This window comes from Anolis sagrei, chromosome 1 (assembly GCF_037176765.1).
Source record: "Anolis sagrei isolate rAnoSag1 chromosome 1, rAnoSag1.mat, whole genome shotgun sequence".
Taxonomy (NCBI): domain Eukaryota; kingdom Metazoa; phylum Chordata; class Lepidosauria; order Squamata; family Dactyloidae; genus Anolis; species Anolis sagrei.
The window spans coordinates 12,639,087-12,662,614 of record NC_090021.1 but is presented as its reverse complement, the minus strand read 5'-3'; the positions used below and the strand labels follow the sequence as shown (position 1 = coordinate 12,662,614).

The window sequence follows — 23,528 nt, the reverse complement described above, 5'->3', positions numbered from 1 at the left end:
ATGTTTTCAAACTGCTAGGTTGGCAGAAGCTAGGGCTGACAGCGGAAGCTCACACCGCTCCCCGGAATCGAACCTGCGACCTTTCGATCAACAAGCTCAGCAGCTCAGTGCTTTAACCCACTGCGCCACCGGGGGCTCCTAATAATATATTAGGCACTGGCATTTCCAGATCGAGCTGAGAAATACCCCACCTGAAATCCTGGAACATTGCCATTGACTGGGAAAAGTGGTAGTGAATGAGTTGGGAGTATAGTAACTGCTTTGGGAGACGGTGATCAGGCATTCGGACAGCGTAGCCAGTTCAGCGGAGTTGACGGTGGAGGAGCATTGCTTCAATGCTGGTGGTCTTTGCTTCTTCCAGCATGCTGACATTTGTCCACCTGTCTTCCCAAGAGATTTGCAGGATTTTCCAAAGTTCGTTTTCCTTTTTTGGCTGCAGGGTGGTGACCTCTCTAGACGTGGCAGTCCAGTCAGGGATAAGAGAGGCAGACTATCTTTAGGGCACCTTTTCTAGCCCCTTCCCTGTGTGGGGTGAGCAGAGTGGATCCTCAAAAAGGCTGCTCAGTCATGGATACAGCTGCCGGACTACTCAACTGCCTCAGGCCTTGAAGTAGAACGACTAAGTCCATATCCACCGCCCATGTGCCAGTCTGTGACGAGGGGCTTCCTGATTTCACAGTCCTGCCAATGAACATCCTGATTCATCATCATTCTCAAAGACAGTATTGCATATCTCCTCCAGACACTTAATTTTAAAAATATACTTTCTTCCTGATTTTTTGTTTTTGTTTTTTGTGGACCTTCACATCTCTAATCATTAGTTCCTCTAGTATTAGGAAGCTGAATTTCCTTCATAATTGGTGTTGCCAAACACTTTGTATAATCATTTATTCTGGCCCTACCCTTGAGCCTTTGCTTCCATCCGTACTGAGGTTCCTGGCATTAATTAGCATTCGATTGCGAAGGAAATTCAAACACGTCACCAAGCATGTGTTGAGTTTGTTTAACCAAGTGTTTCTGGCTCTGTGTTTAATCTGCTCACTCAAGTGAAGAGCGCCGGGATTGTCGGATTTGCATGCGCGCCATTGAGTGGGTGATTTAAAGCTCTGCTAGATCAACAACTGTGTGGGTGATTGAAAACTCAAGATCACCAGCTACACCTAATATATTTATAACTTGATACCAACCCTGAGGGTTTTTTTCTCTCTCTCCTTTCTGAAAAGAAGGGGAAGTTTCTACTTCCTAGTAAAAGACACATTTATATTTCTAGCTAATCAGCCCTTTGCAGTTGTTACACTGAAACCGAGGAGGAAGTCTCAGAAATATTTTTCTTTTTGTTTCTGATTTGTTTGGATGTAACTAGGGCTGTGTGTCGGAAAGAGAGAGTTTTGACTTACCAGATCTGCATCCAAATTCTAATCAGTGAGAATGTCTTGGATTGTTGTAGGTTTTTTCAGGCTATATGGCCATGTTCTAACGGCATTTTCTCCTGATGTTTTGCCTGCATCTATGGCAAGCATCCTCAGAGGTAGGGAGGTCTGTTGGACCCATCAAGAAAATCCAACAAATGCTTCGTTCAGCAAAGGACAAGAGGGATTCTCTCGCTTCTGCAAGAGTCTACCGTATACCATGCAGCTGTGGACAAGTCTACATAGGGACCACCAAACGCAGCATCTCCCAAACACGAATCAAGGAACATGAAAGGCACTGCAGACTACTTCAACCAGAGAAGTCAGCCATAGCAGAGCACCTGATGAACCAACCTGGACACAGCAGATTATTTGAGAACACAGAAATGCTGGACCACTCTCACAACCACCATGTCAGACTACACAGAGATGCCATTGAAATCCACAAGCATGTGGACAATTTCAACAGAAAGGAGGAAACCATGAAAATGAACAAAATCTGGCTACCAGTATTAAAAAAAACTATAAAATTAGAACAGCACAACAACAGAGAGGAAACAAACAAGGACATCTAATCACCTCTCAACAAAAGATTGCTCCAAGCACTGCCAGGCAATCAAATGCTAATCAAGGTGATCACTTGAAACATTCACGCCTAGCTCCAGCAGACAAGAGTCCTTTGTCCCACCCTGGTCATTCCACAGATATATAAACCCTTTTTCCTAGTTCCAACAGACCTCACTACCTCTGAGGATGCTTGCCATAGATGCAGGCGAAACGTCAGGAGAGAATGCCTCTAGACCATGGCCATATAGCCTGAAAAAACCTACAACAACCCAAGACTAAAGACTTTGTAAAGCTGCCACTTGCAGGATTCCATAGTATTTAGCCTTGCCAGTGCAAGTGGTGTCAAACTGCATTAATTCTACAGTGTAGCTGCACCCTGGCAGTGGTGTCCTGAACAAGAGAGGAAACAGTTAATTAAAAAAGAATATGAAAAGGAAGATTATGTATTGAGTTGCTGGATGCTGCTGCTGCTTCCATTCATTCACGCCCCCAGCTCATTCATGAGCACTAATGCCTATTTCCAACCACAGATCTGAGTCTGTAAAATGAGGCTGATCTGTTTGACGTAGTATGCATTACGGCTGGGTGATGATGATGTGACCAGGCTGAGAAACCAAATAACTTTCTCTCTCTCTCTCTCATTCTCATAGCACTTGGGGCAAAAATGACAGGTTACATCGAAAAAAGGAGGAACAACCACGTTCTGGAATAGTGGGTGCATCTCTACACTGTAGAAATAATGCAGATTGACACCACTTTAACTGGCATGGCTCAATGCTATGGAATCTTATAGTTTGGTGAGGCGCTAGCACTTTTTGGAAGAGAAGGCTAAAGACCTTGTAGAACTTCAACTCCTAGGATTCCAGAGCACTGAGTCGTGGCAGTTAAAGTGGTGTGAAACTGCATTAACTCTACAATTGCCCATGGGGAAACCCCAAGGAAGGGATTGTACTTGCTGGTTCCATTCAGAAGGAGAGGGAAAGTGAAGGAGGAGCTGGAGTTCAGGGACAGTCCCTTCTCTCTTTGGATAAAACACTGGCATTAAAGGAAACTGGAAGGTGAATTCTTTGTCGTGAAATTTCTATATTATATAAAATTACCACAGCAAAACAGCAAAGAGGAAACAACCAGGCACATCTTAACACCTCTCAACAGGAGATTTTCCCAGGCTCAGGCAGGCCTTCAAATGCTAATGAAGGTGGTCAGTTGAAACATTCACACCTAGCTCTAGCAGAGAAGAGCTCTTTGCCCCACCCCAGCCATTTCACAGATATATAAACCCATTGTCCTATTTCCAACAGACCTCACTACCTCTGAGGATGCTTGCCATAGATGCAGGCGAAACGTCAGGAGAAATGCCTCTAGAACATGGCCCTATAGCCCGAAAAAACCCACAAGAACCTAATTTCTATATTGCATTTGCTTCTGTTTTGTATGTTGATTCATTAAGATTGGCACCCAAACATTGCCATGAAGCTGAGCATCACAGGTAGAAAAATCTTGCAGTCAGATCCTACACTGACTCTGCATTGGAGGCTTGGAAATTTGGGAACAGTGCATACATACTCCTATTAAGCTTAATATCAAGATTATGACCTGCATCAATACATTCATGGACTTACAGTGGAAATGTGAAACTGCAACCTCCAGTGGTATTGAAATGAGCAACTTCGAGAGTAGTGGTTCCTAACCTGTTGTCAATGGACCACCAGTGGTCTGCAAGAACTAAAATATGGTCCAAGGCCTCACCATTACTACACTGTTGCAATGAGAGCGACTAGTCTCCATTGGTGTGGAATTTGCATGATCCCACCCACTGCCTCTCCCTTAACCCTTTCCTACTATTTTCAACTTTGTCTGCACAACAAACAGAGCAGAATTAATTGGTAACCAAACATACTGGAGGAGTTTGGGAATTGACTCCACATGATGGAAGTTGTAGTTGGAGCACTGTGGCTCCCACTTACAATGGACCTGGACCACATTTGGCACACAGAACCCCCATTGCCAACAGAACATACTTGAGGAATTTGGGGGGAATTCACCTGGATTTATAGCCATTGTAGGTACTGGGATGTATAGTTCACCTGCAGTCAAACACTCTGGACCCTACCAACAATGGCCTTGGATCTAGCTTGACACAGAAAACCACAATGACCGACTGAAAATACAGGAGGGGTTTGGAGGGAACTGACCTTCATTTCTGGAAATTGTAGTTCTCTTAGATCTAGAGACACCGATGATGGATCTGGACCAAACTTGGCACACAGATCCCCTATGACCAACTGAACCTACTGGGGGTATTTGAGGGGACTGACCCACTATAGCCAGAATCCATAGATTATATGACCCACTATAGCCAGAATCCATAGAGTTCAGTGTGATCTCCTTCAGCCAGAGATCACTCTGAACTCCACCAATGATACATTTAAGCAAACTTTCCCAACATGATTAACTTTACTCATGGAGTTTCAGGGGCTCAACCTGTCATGATGTGAGTTGTAGTTCATCCATAACTTTATGCATTTAAGGCACCAGGTACCCAAACTAGTAATAATAATAACCCGCCCTATCTCCCCAGGGCGAAGGAAGATAGATGCTTTTGAGCTGTGGTGTTGGAGGAAAGTTCTGAGAGTGCCTTGGACTGCGAGAAGATCCAACCAGTCCATCCTCCAGGAAATAAAGCCCGACTGCTCACTGGAGGGAAGGATACTAGAGACAAAGTTGAAGTACTTTGGCCACATCATGAGGAGACAGGAAAGCCTAGAGAAGACAATTATGCTGGGGAAAGTGGAAGGCAAAAGGAAGAGGGGCCGACCAAGGGCAAGATGGGTGGATGGCATCCTTGAAGTGACTGGACTGACCTTGAGGGAGCTGGGGGTGGTAACGGCCGACAGGGAGCTCTGGCGTGGGCTGGTCCATGAGGTCGCGAAGAGTCAGAGACGACTGAACGAATGAACAACAACATCTCCCCAGGAGACTCATTTCACTCACTGTTGCTTGGACTGTTCTGTTTATCCGTTTGTTGTTGTTGTTCATTCGTTCAGTCGTTTCCGACTCTTCGTGACCTCATGGACCAGCCCACGCCAGAGCTCCCTGTCGGCCATCACCACCCCCAGCTCCTTTAGTCATTTAGTCTTGGTGATATTGAAGAAGTTATGGCTGCTCTTTTTAAACAGGTGCTGGAAATTGCAAACTCTTCAGAGATCCGCCAGTCATTCCCAATCTACATTCTTCCCTATGTTACTGTTGTTTTTCAGTTCTTACCTTTTGGCATAAGATAAGGGTTTGTTGTTGTTTCTAATGCTGAGGTTCTTCTTTTGTTCCTTCTAAAGGTGGTCATGAGCCCTATATTGAAATATGTGAGCAACCCAGGCAGAGAGGGATGCGCTTCCGGTACAAATGCGAAGGGAGATCAGCGGGAAGCATCCCAGGAGAACACACAACGGATATCAACCGGACTTTCCCATCTATACAGGTATTGCCTATTTCATAAAAATATAGCCTTGGAAAGGAATATATCCATCACTCTTAATTTATTTTACTTACCACGAGAAGAGGTAACCGTGGATATTAACAAACCGTATTAATATTAAACATTCTGCTAGAAGTTACTCTAGAGTTGCCCTAACAAATTTCTAGAGAGGAATCAGAGAGGGAAAATATGTACAATTGTTTGGAGAATGATAAAAAACTTGAAAACAATGGTAATACAACTATATGAAATGGACCACAATAATAATAGTAATAATAATAATAATAATAATAATAATTCGAACCAATGCCATCAAAGCCAGAATTGAAAAGTCGACAACAGATCCCAAATGTAGACTCAGCAAGGAAGCAGATGAAACAATAGATCACATCCTCAGCTGCTGCAAGAAGATCACGCAGACAGACTACAAGCAGAGGCACAACACCATTGCTCAGATGATTCATTGGAACTTGTGCCACAAATACCATCTGCCCGCGACAAAGAACTGGTGGGATCACAAGCCGGAAAAAGTTACAGAGAATGAACACGCCAAACTCCTCTGGGACTTCCAAATTCAGGCAGACAGAGTTCTGGAGCACATCACTCCTGACCTCACAATCATGTTAAAAAACAAAGTATGGATTGCTGATCACGCAATCCCAGGTGACAGCAGGATTGCAGAGAAATAACTGAAAAAGCTGACACGATATGAGGATTTAAAAATTGAACTGCAAAGACTCTGGCACAAACCAGTAAAGGTGGTCCCAGTGGTGATCGGCACACTGGGTGCAGTGCCTAAAGACCTTGACCTGCACTTAAACACAATTGGCGCTGACAAAATTACCATCTACTAGCTGCAGAAGGCTACCTTATTGGGATCTGCATGCATTATTCGCCGATACATCACACAGTCCTAGATACTTGGGAAGTGTCCGACGTGTGATCCAATACAATAGCCAGCAGAGTGTCTACTATGGACTCATCTTGTTGTGTTTCAAATAATAATAATAATAATAATAATAATAATAATAATAATAGATGACCTGAGTCCCATCATCTTCTGTCACCATGGCTTAAAAATGCCATCTAATGGTAACTGTCAAATGCAACCTGAAACCAATATACATCAATAAAATAAATTCGCTCTACTGCATTATATTTGAGATGTGACTTGGTTATGACCTCATTACCTGAAAAATCAAAATTGTTACAAGGAGCAACGTTACTCATAATTATTGGCATCCACATTCTACTATAGGTTGAGCATCTCTTATGCTTGGGGTCAAAATATTTAGGATTTTGGGTTCTGACCCCAAATTTTGGAATACTTGTATTTGCATATAGGTATTTTAGAGATGGGATTCAAGTCTAAATAAGAAATTAATTTATGCTTTATATATATCTTATAGTCTGAAGGCAGTTTAATAGGCAATATGTTTAATAGGTTTCTACATGAAACAAAGTTTGTGTGCCATCAGAAAACAAATATGTCACTATCCCGTTCACTAATGTGAACAATTTTGGATTTTTGCAGTATTTCAGATTTCCAGATAAGGGAGACTCAATCTGTACTACTATTCCTATTGGAAAATAATAAGGGTTTTGCCAGAAGGGGATTAAAAACATTACTAAGACCAAGTGGCAATGACAGGATGGGAGATTAGAATGGTCTTTTTGTAAACTGTGTATTCCTCTTCTACAATGTTATGGTGCCTCCACTATTTATATGTATGTGGAAGTAAGTTTCATGGGGTTTGCTGAGGTATACTCACAAGCTGTTTTTTTCCCCCGTGTCAGGAGCAACTTGAGAAACTGCAAGTTGCTTCTGGTGTGAGAGAATTGGCCATCTGCAAGGACATTGCCCAGGGGACACCCGGATATTTGATTTTTTTTTTTTATCATCCTTGTGGGAGGCTTTTCTCATGTTCCCACATGGGGAGCTGGAGCTGACAGAGGGAGCTCAACCCACTCTTCCCAGATTCAAACTGCTGACCTGTCAGTCAGCAGTCTTGCTGGCACAAGAATTTAACCCATTGCACCACCAGGGACTCAGAAGTAACTAGATGTAAGATGGTGCCTGAGAGTGTAATTCTGTGTCCTAAGAGCTGGGCATTTTGTCAACCGTAGACCATGTGATTCCCATTCTTGCTTTATTCAGCTACCTGGGAACAAGCCCCAATGAATCTAATGGAAATTAGCTCTGAGTAGACACAGCTTTGAAGCTCCAATTCATATATACATGCAACACATGCCTTTTTATGTTGTCCCAAGGGATGGTGGTGATGAATGTTAGGTGATGAACTTGAATGGTGATAATATGGGTGCTGATCCTATTTAGAGTGCAGGACCTTGGAGAGCTCCTTTGAATTCAGACTGAAACCTTAATTGCATCCCAGTGATACCAAAATCACAAGTCACCACTGGTCAAATCAATTGTTAAAATGTAATTTCATCTGCTTATGCAAGTTAAAGGTGCATTTAGGTCCAGGGGCAGTATCTGGAAGCTGTTTTATACCAAGTTGGACCATTTGTCCACCCAATTTAGTAGAGCCTGGAGTCTTTTGCAGCTCTGTATTATCCAGGTATATTTTGCATGTGAAACCTGTCTTCTGCATCTGGAATTTGATGATATGATTCATTTTCTAGCTAGAAGATGCTGATGATACTGACTCTCTTTGTCTTTTTTCCCTCCCCAACCCTTTGCAGATTTTGAACTATGTAGGAAAAATAAAAATCAGGATCACATTGGTAACCAAGACCGAGCCATACCGGCCTCATCCCCACCGGCTTGTTGGAAAAGACTGTGAAAATGGTTACTACGAAGCCGAATTCGGTCCAGAACGCAGAGTGCTGATGTAAGTAGCAGATGTTACTCTGTTTGGTTGAAGTCAGAGGTCATAGTGTTTTGTTGGAGTTCACCGTGAACATTTTAGATGTTTTTCAGGTTAAAGTTGCAGGTTATACTGGTAAACGGTTCAGCCCTTGAAGTCTTGTCCGTCCTTGCATACTACTAAAGTCTCATTTCTGAGGAAAGCATGAGATTTTACTTTACTTAGGTCATCCCTCGTTGTCCGAGTAGGATGATCTTCCAGGGTGGGTCCGTAGGTGATTATGGAGCCCTATTCTTGATCTGCATCTTCTCCCGCAGTGAGGGCATTGGTTTCCAGGTGGAAGGTGAACCCGGTCAAGGTTGGCTTGACGCACCTTCCTCTTGGCACATTTCTCTCTTTCGCCCTCCATTCGTGCCTCTTCAAATTCTACAGCACTGCTGGTCACAGCTGACATCCAGCTGGAGCGTTCACGGGCCAAGGCTTCCCAGTTCTCAGTGTCTATGCCAGAGTTTTTAAGGTTGGCTTTGAGCCCATCTTTAAATCTCTTCTGCTCGCCAACATTGCATTTCCATTCTTGAGTTCAGAGTAGAGCAACAGCTTTGGGAGATGATGGTCAGGCATCCGGACAATGTGGCATGAGAAGTAAATAGCTAGCTAGAAAAGTAATTGGTGGTGGTGGTTGTAATGATAAGACTGCATCAGAGAGATGATAAACCTTTTTCCTCCTCTCCCCCATACGTCCATTCATGATGTGTGGAAAGAAGTAGCATTTGAATATAGGCTCCATTCCTTAAACGTATGTCTCTATCAGTATCTTGGTATTGGACAGATTAAGACCTTGTCCTTGACTACTGTTGTTTCCTTTGTAGTTTCCATTGTACTGTCTCAGACCTTGACATTTAGGGGTGAAGACCTGAGTTATCGGCTGGTCTTGGTCATGTTACAAGGGACAGTCCCTTATGGTGCTATTCAATAAGCATCAACCACAGCTTGAAAGAGCATGCCTTTCAAGGAAAACTTACCAAAGATTACAAAAAAAAAAAAAACCAAAGATGACCAATGAGGAAAATGTAAATGAATTTACGTATTCAACTCGCCCTAAGATTCCTCTCTCTGCTCTGCATGTCATAGAATCAAAGAGTTGGAAGAGACCTCATGGGCCATCGAGTCCAACCCCCTGCCAAGAAGCAGGAATATTGCATTCAAATCACCCCTGACAGATGGCCATCCAGCCTCTGTTTAAAAGCTTCCAAAGAAGGAGCCTCTACCACACTCCGGGGCAGAGAGTTCCACTGCTGAATGGCTCTCACAGTCAGGAAGTTCTTCCTCATGTTCAGATGGAATCTCCTTTCTTGTAGTTTGAAGCCATTGCTCCGCGTCCTAGTCTCCAGGGAAGCAGAAAACAAGCTTGCTCCCTCCTCCCTGTGGCTTCCTCTCACATATTTATACATGGCTGTCATATCCCCTCTCAGCCGTCTCTTCTTCAGGCTAAACATGCCCAGCTCCTTAAGCCGCTCCTCATAGGGCTTGTTCTCCAGACCCTTTATCATTTTAGTCGCTCTCCTCTGGACACATTCCAGCTTGTCAATATCTCTACCTTCGACAATACATTCAACTACAACTATATTTGTGTTGAACCATGGCAGTTAAAGTGCTGTCAAATGCACTTTGTAGATGGAAACTGTCCAATGGAAACTGTCCCAGGGTTCATCGACACCAGACATAGTGAAACTTTGGCCCTCCAGATGTTTTGGACTTCAACTCCCATAATTCCTAACAGCCACTGTTAGGAATTATGGGAGCTGAAGTCCAAAACACCCGGAGGGCTGAAGTTTCACTATGTCTGGTGTCGGTGAACCCTGGGACAGTTTCCATTGGCAATGTGGAAGATGTCTACAGCCTGCAAGCTTCATTTGTCCTCTGTCCCACCTCATTACTATTATTATTATTATTATTATTATTATTATTATTATTATTGCCTTATATCCTAATCTGTTCCTACGTTTATGCGAATAAGGTAGAACCATTTCCTCTCTTCTTTGTAATTTAATCGTGGGATTGTCAGCAGGTGTCAGTTGGGCAACCTGCAGATCTTTGGAGAATGAGCGTGTGGGCTTTTGGATGCGTGTGATGAGCCTTTCATTCTGAGCAAACAATGCTTGGTGTGTTGAAAGCCATCCATCTGGTTGGCACATGATCTGGTTGTGCGGCAAAGTGTCACGTCTTGGTGCAAATCTGTTAGGAATTGTGAGAGTTGAAGTCCAAAACACTCAAAGGGCCAAAATTCGTCCATTTTCTACTGTATAGTTTTGAAGTTGACACCAGTTTGACACCACTTTAATTGCCTTGGCTCAATGCTATGCAGTGCTGGGACTTGTAGTTTTGTGAGGCAGAGAAAGCCTTGTAAAATGACAGACCCAGGCTTCCATATCGTGAGCCATGGCAGTGCCAAGCTGCATTAATTCGACAGTGTAGATGCACCCAACCGAGCCAGGGCAAGGCTTCTGTCGCAACGTGCTCCACTTTCTCACATTGCAGAGCATGATCTGGTCTTCAACTTCCTATTTCACATCCTCCCCGCGCTGGGGCTGATGTCATGGGTTTTCCATGCGGGAAAGAATCAGGTTGCTGGAGGTAGGTGGGGAGAACCCCTCTCCAGGCTGCCTTGTGACCTGATACCATCACATGCAAATTCAGGACAGTCGCTTGCCATTGAATCTCTCGAACTTGAAGAGATCCGGAAGCTGGTGTAGAAAAACAACCCTTTCCCTCTTGATCACGTGGTTCCCTTTCTGTGGGAAGCCTGAACAACCATATGAACAACCTGCATCGTTTTGTATGTGTGTGTGGTGTGTGTTAGCATAGTAAACGCATATGATTTGGGGACTTTTTTTTAGCATGAAATCACAATATCTAGATGTGTATTTGCATTGTAAAATGAATGCAGTTTTCATACCACTTTAACTGCTATGGATCAATTCTATGGAGTGGTAGGAGCTATAGTTTTACAAGGTCTATAGCCTTTTGGGATACCTGTTTATTACTGGGGCTTGTGTAAGTGGAGTTGGTATCTATAGGGGTGCATTGTTCAGACTGTTGAGTTAATGCAGTTCAATGCCACTTTAAATCTATGGAATCTGGGAGCTATAGTTTGATGTCTTTAGCCTTAGAATCATAGAATCAAAGAGTTGGAAGAGACCAACTTTTTGCATTGTAAAATTAATGCAGTTTTCATACCACTTTAACTGCCATGGCTCAATTCTGTGGAGTTGTGGAAGCTATAGTTTTACAAGGTCTGTAGCCTTTCGGGATACCTGTTTATTACTGGGGCTTGTGTAAGTGGAGTCAATATCTATAGGGATGCAATGTTCAGACTGTTGAGTTAATGCAGTTCGATACCACTTTAATGCTATGGAATCTGGGAGCTATAGTTCGATGTCTTTAGCCTTAGAATGATAGAATCAAAGAGTTGGAAGAGACCTCATGGGCCATCCAGTCCAACCCCATTCCGCCAAGAAGCAGGAATATTACATTCAAATCACCCCTGACAGATGGCCATCCAACCTCTGTTTAAAAGCTTCCAAAGAAGGAGCCTCCACCACACTCCGGGGCAGAGAGTTCCACTGCTGAACGGCCCTCACAGTCAGGAAGTTCTTCCTCATATTAAGATGGAATCTCCTTTCTTGTAGTTTGAAGCCATTGTTTCACGTCCTAGTCTCCAAAGAAGCAGAAAACAAGCTTGCTCCCTCCTCCCTGTGGCTTCCCCTCACATATTTATACATGGCTATCATATCTCCTCTCAGCCTTCTCTTCTTTAGGCTAAACATGCCCAGCTCCTTAAGCCGCTCCTCATAGGGCTTGTTCTCCAGACCCTTGATCATTTTAGTCGCCCTCCTCTGGACACATTCCAGCTTGTCAATATCTCTCTGCAATTGTGGTTCCCAGAATTGGACACAATATTCCAGGTGTGGTCTGGACTGTTGTAGGTTTTTTAGGCTATATGGCCATGTTGTAGAAGCATTCCCTTCTGACGTTTTGCCTGCATCTATGGCAAGCATCTTCAGAGGATGTGAAGATGCTTGCCATAGATGCAGGCAAAACGTCAGAAAAGAGTGCTTCTGCAACATGGCCATATAGCCCAAAAAACTTACAACAACCCAGTGATTCCAGCCATGAAAGCCTTCAACAATACCTTTGCTTTTGACCAGTCAATACAATTCCCAATTCAGATCATTAGCTGTATTTGCTCTTCCGTGCCAGAATCAACTGCTTGAGGCAACGATATCTATCTGGCTAATTGTACACCCAACTCCTACCACATTACTTTTTTGTGTGGTTTTTGTGGGCACAATTACACATTACATGGAAACACCCTTAATGAGTCGGTTAGCACTTGCATCTGCTAGGAATGGAAGATACGAGAATCTGCTGGTGTTGTTGGACTGCAACTCCCATCATGCTTCCCTGCTGATTATACTGGCAAGGGCTGATAGGAAACAAGTTGGCCACCTTGATTTTTGAGGATGTTTTTGAGCTGGTGCAATTTGGAGCAAGGAGCAAGCGTTCGAAGCATGGCTTAACTTTTCTCTCCATTAAGGACCTTGTAAAACTGTAATTCCCATGATTCAGTAACATAGAGCCATGAAACTTAAAGTGGTGTCAAACCACATTCATTCAACATTGTAGATGCACCCATAACCCAACACTCTAATTACTACCCTATGGTCACTTTCAAATAAATTGCATCATTGTTGTTTTTGTTATTATTTGTGTGTTTACGGAAAGTAGAATTGTGTGCCCTTTATATGGTCTTTTCCAACATCATCATCATCATTAGTGGTTAAGCTTGCAAGGGAAGGATATAGTAGGGTCATCATCATCATCATCATCTATATAAATAAAAATGTAATGTTCGTTTGTGGGATTAATGTAACACAAAAACCAATGGGCAAATTGAGACCAAATTTGGACACAATACACTTATCAGGCCAATGAGTGACCATCACTCATAAAAATACTGCAAAACACAGCAGACGAGACTTAAAAAAACAAAAAATACATTACAATGCATGCACAAAACCACATATATATATATACAAACACACGCATATACACATATACACAAACATATACACATATATATACACACACACAACACATATACACAGACTGGGCCACAGCAACATGTGGCAGGGGGTAGCTAGTAGATAAATAAAAGCTTACACAATAATCTATATAAATAAAAATGTAATGTTTGTTTGTTGGTGGAATTAACATAACTCAAAAGCCACTGGACAAATTAACACCAAATTTGGACACTACACCCCTAACAGACCAAAGAGTGACTATCACTCATAAAAACACTGAAAAATACTGTGGAAGGGACTTAAAAAGCCAAAAAATAAAATATACATTACAACGCATGCTCACAACCACATATATACACACACAAAAAACATATAAACAGACTGTGCTATAGCCATGCATGCCAAGGGATGGCTAGTAAACAATAAAAGTTTATATGATATGAAGATTTAAAGATCAAACTTCAAATACTCTGGCACAAGCCAGTAAACATGGTCCCACTGGTGATCAGCGCATTGGATGCAGTGCCTAAGGACCTTGGCCAGCACTTGAAAACAATCAGCGCTGACAAAATTACCATCTGTCAGCTGCAAAAGGCCACCCTCCTCAAATCTGCACGTATTATTCACTGATACATGACATAGTCCTAGACACTTGGGAAGTGTCCGACGTGTGATCCAATATAAAAACCAGCATAGTGACCTTGTTTGCTTTGTACTACTCTTGTTGAGTATTAAAGAAATAATAATAATAATAATAATAATAATAATAATAATAATAATATCCCACCTTTTTTCTGTTTGGAATTCAAGGTGGCTTACAGAAGTCATTGCTTTAAAAAGAAATGTAACTTTCCCAGCAGTTGAAAAGAATTTAATTGTTGCAGGCTTCGGCCTTTCGTCTTCGGCAATGGAAGCTGACGGTTTCCATGTCAGTGCCGTAGGATGTATTCTGCTCTGTGTTTTTGTCTGAACTTTAAAGAAGAGGATGAACCCTATCTAAGATTCAGCACCTTGGATAGCACTGCAGGTTGAAACTGCTTCAAACGCCATTGCACAGTGCCGTGATATCTTGGGATTTGTCGTTTGGTTGATCCAACATTACTCTTTGCCAGAAAAGGCTAAAGACCTTATAAAATCACAGCTCCCAGGATTTCATAGCACTGAGCCATAGCAGGTAAAGTGATGTCAAACTGCATTAATTCTACAGCGTAGATGCACTCAAAGTCAAAATGGCTTCATCACCCCAAAGACCAAGAAGTTCACATCTGTCCTCAAGTCATACAAAATTGTCTTTTGTTTGGAGAGGAGGTGCTGAGTCAGGGGCAGCCTCAAGGACGGCGTCCATGTTAGCCTCCAGCGACTTTGCAAGAGCAACGCCCATGAGTCACAGACCCGTGAGTCACAGGAAGAGTTGTGGAAGCTCTCACACACATTTGTGGCTCTTCTGCTACGGCACGAAGACAGATGCAAACAGATCACTGTTGCTGGTTTTTTGCCTCCTCAACTGAAAGACAAACAAATTCCATGAGAAATTGTGATCTAGTTCCTAAATGGATGCTTCTCCAAGTCTAAGGGTGCATCTGCTCTGTAAAATGAATGCATTTTGATACCACTTCAACTGTCATGGCTCAATGTATTGGAATCCTGGGAGTTGTAGTTTTGCAAGGTCTTTAGCCTTGTCTACCAAAGAGTGCTGGCTATTCACCAAATTACAACTGACGTGATTCAAAGTACATTCATCCTACAGTGTAGATTCACCAAAGCCTATAAAGATGAGGATGACACATCCATCAAGTGTAATAACGAAATACATAGGTGGTGGTACACAACAGATTGCATGGAAACATTTCATTTATATTTTAAAGTATAGGTTCATTGTGCATTTCACATAGACTTAGGCCCCTTCTACTCTTTCATATAAAATCCAGATTTGAACTGGATTATATGACCATGTAGACTCAAATAATCCAGTTCAAAGCAGACAATGTTCATTATCTACTTTGATAATGTGGATTAGAAGGGACATTAGAGATTCCTCATTACGTTAATGCAACACACAGTTTGGAAAGCTCCAGTTTAGAGTTTTAAAATTCCAGCCAGAATTTAGTTTTGCACCAATTGTGGCAATGATTGATTGGTTTGTGAAGCCACTAATAGATAATTATATTTTCTCCAGTTTTCAGAACCTGGGCATCCAGTGCGTGAAGAAGAGAGAGCTCAAGGAATCCATCCTCTTGCGAATGACAAAGAAAATCAACCCTTTCGGTGGTAAGTAATCACAGTCGATCAGTTGCTTCGAACAGCTAAGATACTTCTATAATGGACATGATCATAAGTAAGAGTTTTGGGAGAGAGAATACTGAGCTGGTGAGTTAACGTGGGTCTTGTTTCACAGAACTGATGAACCTGATGTGACATTTGCTGCATTGTTAGGCACAGAACTAGTTCAGACCAGACTTGTTCAGCTTTGAACATTGGACACAATTTGGTATGTTTAGGGAAGCATGTCGGTGGTGTTGGCTCTCTACCTTTGTAAGTGATGACCATAATCATGCTGGAGGACCTAGAGATGTTTAAAGAGAACATTTTAATCAGATTCGCAATCACATCCACACAAGTTAAACCGTCTTCTTTTGTAGGTATAACTTTTGTAGATTTGATTACAGTGTTCCCTCACTTATCGGGGGTTTCCATTCCATGACCACGCGCAATAAGTGAAAATCCACGAAGTAGGGACACTCTGTCCCTACTTTGTTGCCTCCTCCTCGCCACTTCTGCTGCTTCCTGCCTCGGAGGTCCCTTCCTTGCCAGGTTGGGCACCCAAGCCTGGCACCAGCCTGCTGAGGAAGGAGCGGGGAGCAGTGGAGTTGGCAAGGAGGAGGACGCCGCCGTCGAAGCCCTCTTCAGCGGTGGTGTCCTCCTCCTTGCTGCCTCCACTGCTCCCTGCCTTGGAGGTCCCTTCCTCGCCAGGCTGGGTGCCCAAGCCTGGCTCCCAGCCAGGCAAGGAAAGAGCGGGGAGCAGCGGAGGTGGTGAGGAGGAGGACACTACCACTGAGGCCCTTGTCGGTGGCGGCCTCCTTCTCGCTGCCTCCATGGCTCTCCACCTCGAAGGCCCCTTCCTCGCCAAGCTGGGTGCCCAAGGGGCCTCCAAGGCGAGGTAACAACGCTACGCCCACTCGGCGGTGGCCTTCTCCTCCTCGCCAACTCCACTGCTCCTTGCTTCGGAGGCACCTTGGGCACCCAGCCTGGGAAGGAAGGAATGGGGAGCAGCTATACAGTATTTCCCCGAGACAGTGAGTCCACAATAAGCGAACTGTGAAGTACCGAGAAAACAGTGTATATGTGAATTTGAATAATATGTTCCATCTATGGAATCTTTTCCTCCAGCACAATATTCAGTAGCATGGCATTGGAGGACCTAGGGATTTTCTTCACTTTAGTGGTGGTCCTCTACCCCTTACGTTGCTGAGAAAAGGAGAACCTATTAATACTGTAGATCGGTGGTTCTCAACCTGTGGGTCCCCAGACATTTTGGTCTTCAACTCCCAGAAATCCTAACAGCTGGAAAACTGGCTGGGATTTCAGGGAGTTGTAGGCCAAAACACACGAGGACCCACAGGTTGAGAACCATTGTTGTAGATGTATGAGAGACCACCAGGAAATACCAGTGATTTTCAGCTACACTCAAGAAAAGGCCTTAGAGAACTGCTGCTGCTTGTCTTTATTGGTGGACCATTGGCTTGACTCAACCAAAGTGTTACTATGTGAGGGTTGCATGAAACATTTGAGCTTCTCATGTGATGGGGAGTTAGTTTACACATATGGCATCATGCCACCCACTTGGCATGTGTTGCGTGGGCAGGGTTTTAGATCATGCTACTAGCCCTCTGTCATTGACTCATAGGTGCAATCACACATTTGCTGTCTGCTAGGTCCAAATATCTTAACTTCTTAGGTGTGGAAAAGAAGCAACAAAGTAAGGATTAGGGGAGGACATGGGTATTTTTTTCGATCAGTGGGTCCCAACCTGTGCTCCGTGGACCATCAGTGGTCTGCAAGAACTAAATTGTAGTCTGCAGCCTCACTGTTACTACACTGTTGCAACGAAAGCAACTGGTTTTGCAAAACCCTTCTTATGGTGCCGAAGCTTATTAAATACGGTTTTCTATGGGCTAGCAGATGGCGACTACTGGATAGCATATGTTCAGAAATTAGAGCTGATGTGATCTATCCAATGCAATTTTCCAAATCAGGACTCCAAATAACCAAACCGAATCTAAAAACTGATTTGTAACTCTTTTGGTACTAATGTTGGAGAGTAGTCTCTGGCCAAAGTGGTCCCTGGTCAAAAAAAGATTGGGAGCCACTGGTTTAGATGAAGATGTTGTGGCTTGAGGCAGAACTTGTACAAGTTACTCTTTTCTATTACAGTTCCCAGAAATCTCAGCCACTGGGTATCCTGGGTAAGGAATTCTGGCAACTGTAGTCCCAAAATGGTGATGTTTAGTTCCTCAACTTTCATATCTTTTTATTTGTTGCAAGTCCATGGAAGGAAAGAGAAAACAGGGCATTGGATATAGTATTCAGCTTCCTGAGAAATATAGATTTTTGCATCTATTCTTTTTGGATTCATAATGGTGTGTGTACCAAAAAATCTCAAGTGAATGATAGGAAGTCTAAAACAACCATAAAATGCAGAATGCAGAAAGAAAAACGGCTACATTGACTGATCTTTACTCCATGTTTATATTTAATCTATAGTATTTTTAAAGGCAGAAAAGGTCTTATATTTATTCCTATGAAATAACAGCAATAATTCTTAACATTTGCATAGAATCTTTGAGTGCACAAGGTGCTTGTCCAGTTCTATGCCCCATATCGTTATGGTAAGGAAATGGTCAGCATTGGGCACACAATCATTTTCGTGCCAAAAACTGCTGGTGAGTGTGTGTTAGCAGAGTCTGTTAGGAAAGTCCCAAGGAAGAAGAACAAAGAACAACAAGGCTTTCTCCTTCCTCCGCACGCAGCTTTCTGCACCACTTGAGAATGGGGTTTCCCCAATCATCTGGATTTTGAGGGCATGGAGAAGGCTCTTGAGGGAAGAGGGAAATTATTTCCTCCTAGGAGGATTGATAAAGTTGGTTCGGCCAGCTGTGTCACACCATAGGATCCTGTTGTGATCTTTCTTCCAACTTTATGGTTCTGTTTCTAACAACCCTGAAAGTTAGGTTGTTGTTGCTAGTCTTTGCCTTTGTCTGTGTATTTCTGTTTCATTGTGTTTCAAAGACGTTGAATGTTTGCCTGTGTCTGTATATATGGTGGAATCTGCTCTGAGTCCCCTCAGGTAGATAGGGGGAACACAATACACCTCGCCTGTGGAATTCACTCCCCGGGGAAATTAGGTCATCGACATCCCTCCTCTCTTTCAGAAGGAAATTAAAAACATGGTTGTGGGACCAGGCTTTTGGGCAATCTGGCGGTTAGATAAGGACAATGACGACCAGAATCAATAGTACTTGACAATGTGGAATGAATTTACGAACTCCAAGATGGCGAACGCTGAGCACGAAATTGTTTTTATTGATTTTGATGTATATACTGACTGTTTTAATTGTTATAATTGCTGTTTACATGTTTTATCCATTGCTATGTTTATGCTGGCATCGAATTGTGCCTTTGTAAGCCGCCCTGAGTCCCCCCTCGGGGGTTGAGAAGGGCGGGGTAGAAATGCGCGAAATAAATAATAAATAATTTGTCAGTCTGGATTCAAAAGTTCCACAGTATTTTTGCATGTTCGTTTTCCACTACCTTTGCAGGTTTATGATCCCACCAGTTCTTTAATGCTGGCATGTAGTACTTGTGACATAAATTCCAGTGAATCATTTGGGCCACAGAGTTGTGCCTCTATTTGTAGTCCATCTGTGCGATTTTCTTGCAGCAGCTGAGGATATGATCAATTGTTTCATCAGATTTCTTACACATTATTGTTGTTGTTGTTGTTATTGTTTAGGGCAACATTCCTCAACCTAGGGGTTGGAATCCCTGGGTGGGTCACAAGAGGGAGTCAGAGGGATCACCAAAGACCATCAGAAAACACAGTATTTTATGTTGGTCATGGGGGTTCTGTCTGGGAAGTTTGGCCCAATTCTATCGTTGGTGGGGTTTAGAGTGCTCTTTGATTATAAGTGAACTATAAATCCCAACAACTACAAGTCCCAAATGTCAAGGTCTATTTTCCTTAAACTCCACCAGTGTTCACATTTGGGCATATTGAGTATTTGCGCCAAGTTTGGTTCCGATCTACCCTTGTTTGAGTCCACAGGGCTATCTGGATGTAGGTGAACTACAACTCCAGAACTCAAGGTCAATGACCACCAAACCCTTCCAGTATTTTCTGTTGGTCATGGGAGTTCTGTGTGCCAAGTTTGGTTCAATTTCATTGTTCAGAATGCTCTTTGATTGTAGGTGAACTATAATTCCCAGCAACGACAACTCCCAAATGACAAAATCAATCCCCCCAGCCCCACCAGTATTCAAATTTAGGCGTATTGGGTATTTGTGCCAAATGTGGTTCAGTTAATGAAAATACATCCTGCATATCAGATATTTACATTACAATTCATAACAGTAGCAACATTACAGTTAGGAAGTAGCAACAAAAATAATGTTATGGTTGGGGGTCACCACAATACGAGGAACTATATTAAGGGGTCGGAACATTAGGAAGGTTGAGAAACACTTATTTAGGATAACAACAGAGTCTTGCAATGAGGAATACTTTACTTCTGCAGTCTGAGAGCCAGTGTACAGCAGTGATTCGAGTGTTGGACTGTGACTCTGTCGACCAGCTCTGTAGACCAGATCCCCACTCAGCCATGGAAGCCCACTACATGACCTTGGGCAAGTCACACTGTCTCAGCCTCAGAGGAAAGCAAAGGCAAACTCCTTCTTGCTCAGAAATCGTCATGATAGTTTTCCTTAGGGTCACCATAACATAAATGATTTGAAGGCACATAACAACAACAACAACAACAACAACAACAACAACAACTGCAGCAGCACAGGCACATTATCATTTTCATTATTATTACTTATGCCTATCCTTATCTCTATAAGAGGAGACCCAAATGCTGAGAATATCGTCAGATTGACCAATAAGATTTCTTTAATGATGCGACATCTAAAAACTCAATGAGATTCCAAACAGCATCAATTGCAGTATAGTATCTAGATCAGTGGTTCTCAACCTTCCTAATGCCACAACCCCTTAATACGCCTCCACATGTTATGGTGACCCCCAACCATAAAATTAGTTTCATTGCTAATTTTATGGTTACTTCATAACTTGTCATTTTGCTGCTGTTATGAATAGTAATGTAAATATCTGATATGCAGGATGTATTTTCATACACTGGACCAAATTTGGCACAAAGACCCAAAACACCCAAATTTAAATACTGATGGGATTGGGGGAGGGTATTGATTTTGTCCTGTGGGAGTTGTAGTTGCTGGGATTTATAGTTAACCTAAAATCAAAGAGCATTCTGAACTCCACTGACGATGGAATTGAATCAAACTTGGCACACAGAACTCCCATGACCAAGAAAAAATACTGGAAGGGTTTGGTGGGCATTGACCTTGAGTTTTGGGGGTTGTAGTTCACCTACATCCAGAAAGCACTATGGACTCAAACAATGATGGATCTGGACCAAACTTGGCACGAATTCTCAATATGCCCACATGTAAACACTAGTGGGGTTTGGGGAAAATAGACCTTGACATTTGGAAGTTGTAGTTGCTGGGCTTTATAATTCACCTACAATCAAAGAGCATTCTGAACCCTGGCAACGATTGAATTGGGCCAAACTTCCCACACAGAACCTCCATGACCAACAGAAAATACTGTGTTTTCTTGTGGTCTTTGGTGACCCCTCTGACACCCCCTTGCGATCCCTCCAGGGGTCCCAACCCCCAGGTTGAGAAACACTGGTCTAGATTGAGGGAAATCATAGTCTCACTCTGTTCTGCTATGGGATTTTGGGAGTTGTAGTGCAGTTAGCTACAATACTCAGAGAAAGTCTTATATCTACAATTCACATGCTTTCTTTGAGGCATACTAATTAAAGTCGTGCCAAGCTGCATTCACTCTACAGTACAGTACTCAGGGTACAGTAGATGCACCAAGTCTCCCAAAATCCCTAAAGCAATATTCAATCCCCTACTCCAAGCTGGCTCTTTTAGCCAAAAGAAAAGAGTGTGTGTGTTTGGATGTGTGTGTGTGTATTTTAAAGGTTGAATGCGAAATGTTACACTTGTAACCATATCGAGATGTCATAAACCACCACATCTCCTTGTGAAAGTCGTACCGCTGTGATGCTCACACAATGTGAGCGTTCCACCGAAACCCAGGCGTCACGGGGAGGCTGCGGCCACGAGAAGGAAACTCTCTTCTCTGTGGGCTCAGCCATGCTTCATGACATCACTGGAGAAACACAGGCTTAGAAGTGACAGGATACAGCTTTCAAGGGTAGCCATGCCTTTGCAGACACATAACAAAACATATACATTTAGAAAGAGAGGTGTAGAAGGGGTTGGTTTCAATGTGTGCCTTTCAAGAGGTTTCGCTCCCTTTTCTCTTCTTTTCTCCTCCCCTCTTTGTCTTTCTTTCATTCCCTCCCATCATACATTTTCCCCTTCTTTTTCCCTTCCCTCCTTCCCTCCTTTCCTTCCTTTCTTTCCCCTTTTCCTTTCTTTCTTTCTTTCTTTCTTTCTTTTCTCCTTTCCTCCATCCCTCCTTTTTCATTTCTTCCATATTTCTTCCCTTCTTTCTTTCTCTCTCTCTTTCTTCTCTCCTTCCTTCCTTTCTTCTTTTTACTTTTTCCCCTCTTCCTTTGTTCCTTTCTTTTTTTCTTCTCTCTTTCCCTCCTTCCTTCCCCCTTTTTACTTACTTACTCCTTCCTTCCTTCTCTCCTTCCCTCCTTCCCTCCTTTTTATTTTTTTCCTTCCTTCCTTCCTTCCTTCCTTCCTTCCTTCCTTCCTTCCTTCCTTCTCTCCTTCCTCCCTCCCTCCCTCCCTCCCTTTTTCCTTCCCTCTTTCCTCCTTCTCCTTCTTTACTTTTTCCTTCCTTCCCTCCTTCCTTCCTTCTCTCCTTCCCCCTTTTACTTTCTTCCCTCTTTCTTTCTTTCTTTCTTTCTTTCTTTCTTTCTTTCTTTCTTTCTTTCTCTTTCTTTTCTTCATTCCTTCTTTTTACTTTCTTCCCTCTTCCTTCCTTCCTTCCCCCCCCCACACTCCTTCCTTCTCTCCTTCCCTCCTTTTTACTTTTTTCTTTCTTTCTTTCTTTCTTTCTTTCTTTTCTTCCTTCCTTCCTTCCTTCCTTCCTTCCTTCCTTCCTTTTTTTCTTCTCTCCTTCCCACACTCCTTCCTTCTCTCCTTCCCTCCTTTTTACTTTCCCTCTTCCTTCCTTCCTTCCATCCATCCATCCATCCTTTCTTCTCTCCTCCTCTCCTTTTTATTTTCTCCCCTCCTTCCCTCCTTCTTTTTTCTTTCTTCCCTTCCCCCTTCCTTCAATCTCCCTTCCTTCCTTTCGTTGCCCTGATTTATAAGGGACTGTCCCAACTAATCTTCTATCATCAGCCTTGCATTCATCAAGCCCCGCACATTGCATGATGTGTTCTGCATACAAGTTGAATACATTGGGGGAGAGTATACAACCCTGCCGTACGCCTTTCCCAATCTTGAACCAGTCTGTTGTTCCATGGTCAGTTCTTAGTGTTGCTACTTGGTCCTTGTACAGATTCCTCAGGAGAGAGGCAAGGTGATTTGGTGTGCCCATATCACCAAGAACTTGAACAAGAAGGGAGGAAGGAATGGAAAAAAGAAGATAAAGAAAGGGAGGGAGAAAGAAGTAATGGGGAGAAGAAAGAGGAAAGAATCATAGAATCATAGAGTTGGGCCATCCAGTCCAACCCACTGCCAAGAAGCAGGAAAATTGCAATCAAAGCACCCCCCAACAATTGGCTGTCCAGGAAGAAAGGAAGGCTTCAATATTTCCATTCATCATAATCCGATTTTCTCAGTTTGGAGCAGCAAACCAGTGTGATATAGTGGTTATAGTGGGAGATATACTGGGAGACCAGGGTTTGAATCACTGGGTGTCCTT

The 23,528-nt window shown here is 43.0% G+C and overlaps 1 protein-coding gene across 1 annotated transcript in view; it reads left to right on the top strand.

Moving 5' to 3' along the window:
* The window catches only part of REL (REL proto-oncogene, NF-kB subunit), a 60,418-nt gene that overhangs the window by 13,566 nt on the left and 23,324 nt on the right, over window positions 1–23,528 (top strand). The window contains exons 2-4 of the mRNA XM_060754620.2: window positions 5,312–5,454; window positions 8,158–8,306; window positions 15,546–15,637. Coding sequence (XP_060610603.2) covers window positions 5,312–5,454; window positions 8,158–8,306; window positions 15,546–15,637 — 384 coding nt within the window. The remainder of the gene's footprint in view (window positions 1–5,311; window positions 5,455–8,157; window positions 8,307–15,545; window positions 15,638–23,528) is intronic.